Below are 7,500 nucleotides of genomic sequence, written 5' to 3' on the forward strand. Positions count from 1 at the left end.
CGCGGGTCTGTGAGCAGCCGTGTATATTCAGCCAACATGTAAACATTAGATCAACGTGCTGGACAGCCGAGGCCACACCCACTTCCTGAGGGGGCGTGGTCAGAGAGAAAACAGACTGTTCTGAGGAGGGCTGAAGAAGAGGGTTCTTCAGGCAGACCAAAATCTGATCAAAGTGTTTTTTGAGCATAAACTTTAAAGACATGTTCTAGGGACCTCTTAGACCAATATATGTTGATGAAAAAAGCATGATATGTCACCTTTAAGAGCAGCTGATGTTCTGTAGGCCGAGTTAGACCTCAGGGCCTGCCTGAACTAACACTATGCTCAATTTAAAGACCATCTGATGCTGCTGAAGGAGGCCTGTCACAGCAAGAGAAGGCAGGCTGAAGCAGTCTAGCAGACCACACGTGCATGAAGACAGATGCTCTTCTTTTGCATCACGGCGGCGTAAAAAGGTCGCATATTATTTGTACTTCCCCGAGCCGAGGTCTTTGTCTCTCACTCCAAATCAAAAACCCCGAGCAGACATCCGAGCCGTAGAACCAAATGAAGTGTATCAGAGGGACGAGGGACCAATGAGAGGGAATAATACAATTTCACTTTCATTTCAGCTCGGCAGAGGAAGTCTTCACAGCGGGAGCCACTGAACTCAAAGGCAGACCAAATAAGCCAGAACATTCAAAGGCATGTCGTCTAATGGAATTATGGGTAATAACAGACGTCATTAAAGCCAGCCCCTGGCAGAGCCTTTACTCTGACCTTTCAATTAACAGTTCACCATGGCAGTGAGTGTTTATCACAGCGCAACACCCAACCCCCCCACTCCTCCACCCCTCCCCCCCTCCTCTGAATGCTCAGTCAGAGTGACGGGCTGCGTGTGCCCACTCGCCTCTTTCATTCCTCGCCTTTGAGCCGCCGAACGCCGACCATGAAAGGTTTCCCGGGTAACTCATGCACAGCCTTGACTTGAAAGCCAGATGAAACAAGTGTAGCAGTGTGCCCACAAAGCTGTCCTCCCACCTTTGAGTCAAAATCCCTCCCCCCCCCCCAAAACTTCAAAGTGTCTCCACGGCATCTTTGACATTCTGCAGCAGTCCCTCCCCGACGCCACGAAGCTCACGTCCGTATCAGATCCAGAATCATTCCAGACAATCGGCTGATTACATTTGAACCGCTGTACTTTCAGACGCTGGGTGTTAAAGGTGTTCATTAAGCGAAGGGCTGCAGCTTTTATATCAATATTTTAGACAACCCTCCATTTTTAATCAGCGGTTTCTAACAGGTGACGACTGAAAGAGTTTCTTAGACTGAGAAGAAAAAGATTCAAGGCCTCCGCAGAAATCTTTACAGCTTCTTAAAGGTGACATATCATGCAAAATTGACTTTTTAATGGTTCTTTACCTGAAATATGTGTCCCTGTCTACAAACCCCCCGAGAATGAAAAAAATCCATTCTGCCCCTGTTCTGATTTCTCCACCTTTCTGTAAATGTGTGCTGAAACCAGCCGTTTCAGATTTCCGTGTTTTTGTTACGTAACAACAATATCCGGTCTGTCACGGAGTCAGAGCTCGGAGCTTGTTCAGCCCATAGACTGTATAAAATAATACTGAATCCCTCCTCCGTTTTTCATTCCCTGCACACATGTGTGCTAACAAGGAGCTTAGGAGGGAGGCATGCTAGTTGTAGGCTGTCTTAATAAACACAAAGGTCGGTTTTACTCCCCACGTCTGCAGATTTGAAGATCTAGTGGATGATTTTTATTTGTCATGGATAAGTGCTAGCGCTAATTAGCATAGCCACATAGCTATATGTTCATAGCTGTAGCTGTAGCTGTGTACCAAGACACACGTCGACATACTGACAAATAAAACAACAAGAAACACTAAATCTGTGACCAATCCTTCAGAAAAGGTCCTGCTGCCTTTCTGGCAGAGGTCGGTTTTACTCCCCACGTCTGCAGATTTGAAGATCTAGTGGATGATTTTTATTTATCATGGATAAGTGCTAGCGCTAGTTAGCATAGCCACATAGCTACATGTTCGTAGCTGTGTACCAAGACACACGTCTACATACTGATAAATAAAACAACAAGAAACACTAAATCTGTGACCAATGGTTCAGAAAGGTCCTGCTGCAGGCGCCTCTCTGTCAGGATCAGATTCAGAGGTTTGAAGTAACGCGATCTCTGAGCAGCCGTGTATATTCAGCCAACATGTAAACATTAGATCAACGTGCTGGAGAGCCGAGGCACATCCACTTCCTGAGGGGGCGTGGTCAGAGAGAAAACAGAGTGTTCTCATGAGGAATGAAGAAGAGGACTTTTCAGGCATGCCAAAATCTGATTTCAAAGTGTTTTTTTGAGCATAAACTTTAAAGACATGTTTTGGGGACCTCTTAGACCAATATATGTTGATGAAAAATGCGTGATATGTCCCCTTTAAAGACTTTCTTACCAATAAAAAAAGCAGGATCCAATCTGAGACGGGATCTAACATTATCACCAGGCTGTGTCAAATACTTGATTCTGATTGGTCAAAAACTGAAGGATGTGTTAGTTCAGGTGCACAACGAGGTCTAACCTCTTTCTAACCCTCCTCCACCCAGCTTCTCCTTCCTCTTGTGTCTGATTGTACCGGTGTCGTATGTAGTCTCTGATTCTCGCTCTGTTCTGTACCCCGGGGGGTCTTTGCTGATGCTCTCCCTGCCTTGGCTTTTCAAGCTAGCATGTCACATGTTAGTAGAGGTAAAATGTTCTAGTTTTTAGCAGTCTACTATTTTAGCATATTTCCTTTTTGATTTCTAAGAGGTCGAGGACTATATGTGATACAAAAAAAAATAATAATAATAATAATACATTTTTTAAATATCACATTTACAAAGCAGAGGTCATAAAGTGAAATTACTGAAAAAAATGTTTTAATTAAATTGAATAGTATAAAATAGAACAACATTAAATGTAATTAAATTTAATGATATAAAATAAAATAACATTAAATTTAATTAAATTGAATATTATAAAATACAATAACATTAAATTAAATTAAAGTAAATTGAATAGTATAAAACAAAATAACATTAAATTTAATTAAATTGAATATTATAAAATAGAACAACATTAAATTAAATTAACACGCTCTCTGTTTGCTTCACTGTATTAAATAGAATAACATTAATTTAAATTAAATATTATAAAATAGAACAACATAAATTAAATTAAATTGAATTGTATAAAATAGAATAACATTAAATTTAATTAAATTGAATATTATAAAATAGAACAACATTAAATGTTATTAAATTAAATAATATAGAATTTAATTGAATTTAATTTAATTAAATTTAATATTATAAAATAGAATAACATTAAATTAAATTAAATTAAATTGAATATTATAAAATAGAATAACATTAAATTAAATTAAAGTAAATTGAATAGTATACAATAGAATAACATTAAATTTAATTAAATTAAATAATATAAAACAAAATAACATTAAATTAAATTAACATGCTCTCTGTTTGCTTCACTGTATTAAATAGAATAACATTAATTTAAATTAAATATTATAAAATAGAACAACATAAATTAAATTAAATTGAATTGTATAAAATAGAATAACATTAAATTGAATTAAATTGAATAATATAAAATAGAATACCATTAAATAAAATTATATTAGATAAAAGTATATTTGATGAAATTACATCTGATTAAATTAATTTAAATAGTCTTAAATAGAATAAAATAAAGTATTATTTAATATATTTGATAAAATCAAATAAAAAATTATGAAATAGAAGAAGAAGTGTGAGTCTGTCTTTCAGTGACTGTCATCACTCGTAGGAAAGAAATATGGAAGCAGTTTTCAGTTTTTATAATGAAGATGTTTTGCACATTTAAAGATGTTTAATAGGAATGTCTTATGGAGCTGCCCTGTTGCATTATGGGAAATGTAGTGATGATCCATAATAGGGTCTTAAATGGGGTACTCGGGAAGTTTGCACTCGTTTTTACCTCCTATTCTTCCTCTACTCCTCCAACTCCTTCAGGGGTCACTTCTGCTTTTTCTCCTAATGCCAGCTCCTCCACATGTTCCTCCTCCTCCTCTTCAAACCCTTTAAATCTGCTCCACACTCTCCTGTTAGGCGTTTAAAGACCCATCTTTTCTTCTTTATGCTTTATTTTTTGGAGAATAACTCGATTTCACACTCTCTTGTTTTTTTTTCTCCTAAGCGAGGATTTCATCCTGTGAATGCAGCATGAAGTTATCCTCCTCGTACGCCGTCATTAGTGGTAATTTGACAGTATTTAGTGTCTCGCAGCATTAATAATCAGCCTAACCTTTGATGCGGGGAGTAGAGCTGGAAGTTTAACGATCCCTGTGGCGACGCAGAGTGGAGATAACGGTGAAGATTATAAAAACAGCTCTTACATAATGAGGCACGCAGAGAAAATAAGAGCACACATCAACAGGAGGGGAGATAACGTGTCTTTGTTTGCAGGTAGAGGAAGATGTGTTCACACCAGAAACACATCGCTTCATTACACCTAGCATGTCCAGTTCATGTCTTTCTGGAGTCCCTGAGCTCCCTTGTCCCGTAGTTTCGCCCTGACCAGACTCCAGCTGCTACAACTACTACTATCCGTCTCCCCACTATCATCTCTCTCTCTCTTCATCTCCCTCTATCCCTCTCTCCAACACAGTCTCAGCAGATGTGTGTCTAACGTGAGTCTGGTCCTGCTGGAGGTTTCTGCCTGTTAAAGGAAGTTTCTCCTTGCCACTGTTACTTGCTAAATGCTGCAAAGCACACGTTCTTAGTTATGCTGCTATAGGCTTAGACTGATACACTGGGATCCTGTCTTTCCCTCTCTCTCCTCTCTCTGCCTGTCTCTCACTTTAACTCTTCCTGTCCCATTAAAGTTACTAACCATAGACCTTTCTGGAGTCCCTGAGCTCCCTTGTCCCGTAGGTTTACTCTGACCTGCTGCTGTGGACGTGCCAGACTCCAGCTGCTAGTTGTACCTAAAGTCTCTAAAAGTAGTATGGGAGGTCAAGCCTTCAGTTATCAGGCCCCTCTCCTTTGGAATCATCTACCAGTCCATTCCAGGAGGCAGACACCCTCTCTACTTTTAAGAGTAGGCTTCAAACTTTCCTTTTTGATAAAGCTTATAGTTAGAGCTGGATCAGGCTTGGACCAGGTCTTAGTTATGCTGCTATAGGCTTAGACTGACACACTGGGGTCCTGTCTTTCCTCCCTTCATCACATACTTTAGCTCTTCCTGTCCTATTAAAGTTACTAACCATAGACCTTTCTGGAGTCCCTGAGCTCCCTTGTCTCGTAGGTTCCTCTGGATCTCTGCTGCTGTGGACGCGCCAGACTCCAGCTGCTACAACTACTACTATCCGTCTCCCCACTATCATCTCTCTCTCTCTCTTCATCTCCCTCTATCCCTCTCTCCAACACGGTCTCAGCAGATGTGTGTCTAACATGAGTCTGGTCCTGCTGGAGGTTTCTGCCTGTTAAAGGAAGTTTGTCCTTGCCACTGTAACTTGCTATATGCTGCAAAGTGCTCTGCTCATGGTGGATTAAGATGAGATCAGACTGAGTCCTGTCTGTAAGATGGGACTGGATCTTATCCGGTCTTGATGTTGGGTCTTTGTTTATAATAGTGAACGTAAAAGAGACGGCTTTAGAAAACCTCAAAGCAGGAAGAGACGGTGAAAAGTTCTCCAGGAAATTGATGCAGGCACAAATTAAAACTCCTCTCTCTCTCTCTCTCTCTCTCTCTCTCTCTCTCTCTCTCTCTCTCTCTCTCTCTCTCTCTCTCTCAGGTGGGGTTTGTATCGCTCAGTCCCTGAAGGTTCTGCGAGAGCCAAAACCCGGAGACTTCGACAAGATCGTCCTGCGTCTGCTGGAGACGCCCAACGCCCGGGCTGTCATCATGTTCGCCAACGAGGACGACATCCGGTAAAAACACACACAAGTCTCTACACTCCACACACACACACACACACACACACACACACACACACACACACACACACACACACACGCACACACACACACACACACACACACACGTATACACACATTTTATCTGTAAGCTCTCAATGTATTCAATCAGTTCATCTTCCAGTTGAGTACAGATTAAGATAACAAGCTTCCAATTATCTGAGTGAAATGAGAATCACACACACACACAAACACACACACACACACACACACACATGCACACACACGCACACACACGCTGGATATCAGTGTAACAGCTGATGTTAATCTGCAGCTCTGAGTCACACACACAGAGGAGTCAATCATTCTGAGCCCTCACAGACGGAGAACAAGAGGACACGATGGGGTGCATGTAAACGTAAAGAAACACGGTGGTCACGTCTCATGTCTGAACTCAGGTTATTCAAAAATACGTGTGTGTGTGTGTGTGTGTGTGTGTGTGTGTAGTGTGTGTGCTTACAGGTGTGTAAGAAAAACCACACACACAGAGGATTACTGTTATTGTTGTCCTCATTGAGATAAACTGTCCTTAATCTCTGGTGATAATCCAGACTCTGTTTGTTTCCTCTTGATGCACATAATTCAGTTTATTACCAACAGAGGATACAGGGTCCACACAGCCTCGGTCATCAGATCCATGCATGCACATTTTGGCAACAGAGGCGGAGTTTGCTCGGTTCATCCGGACGAGTTAGCGAGCGTTGGACGCTGGATTCAAACTGTCACCGGCACCAAAATGTCTCGTGTTGCGTGTTCGGTTGTCAGAATCGATGTTGCAGCCGCGGACCGGAGCTCTGCAGGATTCCGACAGGATCATGACCTCAGAGAGCAACCGGTGTTCTGGTTTAAAGTGTGACCCTGTTAGCTGGTGACTTTCAGCTCAATGTGTCAGAGGTTGGAGCACAGAGAGAGAGTCCTCACGAATGTATCTGAGTTTCTGTCATGAATTGTATGTCTGCAATGACAAAACAGATGTATTATAATGACATAATAATAATAAAGAAATAGAAAATAGTCTTAATAATAATAATATAATGTTAATTATAATGATATTCTTAATAATAATAATAATGATAATAATAATGATAATAATAATAATAATAATAATAATAATAATAATAATAATAATAATAATAATATCATTATTTAAATGATGATAATGATAATAATAAAAAATAATAATGATTAATTGTTGATAATAATCATAGTCTTAATAATAATAATAATAATAATAATAATAGTAATAATAATAACAATAATAATGATAATGATAATATTATCATCAATATTTAAATAATGAAGATAATAATAATAATAATAATAATAATAATAATCCTAATGAAAACACTCTTAATAAAATAATGATGATTATAACTTTTATTGATAATAATAATAACAAGACTTAATATCATTTTATAAATAATGATAATTTTAATAATAATGATCTTTATAATGATAAAAGTAAATATTATTATAACTTTAACA

General features: G+C 38.9%; 1 protein-coding gene across 1 annotated transcript in view; it reads left to right on the plus strand.

Moving 5' to 3' along the window:
* Positions 1–7,500, plus strand: part of LOC117814073 (metabotropic glutamate receptor 8-like) — a 151,650-nt gene that overhangs the window by 70,122 nt on the left and 74,028 nt on the right. Inside the window, exon 4 of the mRNA XM_034685185.1 lies at positions 5,835–5,970. Within this exon, the coding sequence (XP_034541076.1) occupies positions 5,835–5,970 (136 nt within the window). The remainder of the gene's footprint in view (positions 1–5,834; positions 5,971–7,500) is intronic.

Source organism: Notolabrus celidotus, chromosome 6, assembly GCF_009762535.1.
Source record: "Notolabrus celidotus isolate fNotCel1 chromosome 6, fNotCel1.pri, whole genome shotgun sequence".
In the NCBI taxonomy this organism is placed as follows: domain Eukaryota; kingdom Metazoa; phylum Chordata; class Actinopteri; order Labriformes; family Labridae; genus Notolabrus; species Notolabrus celidotus.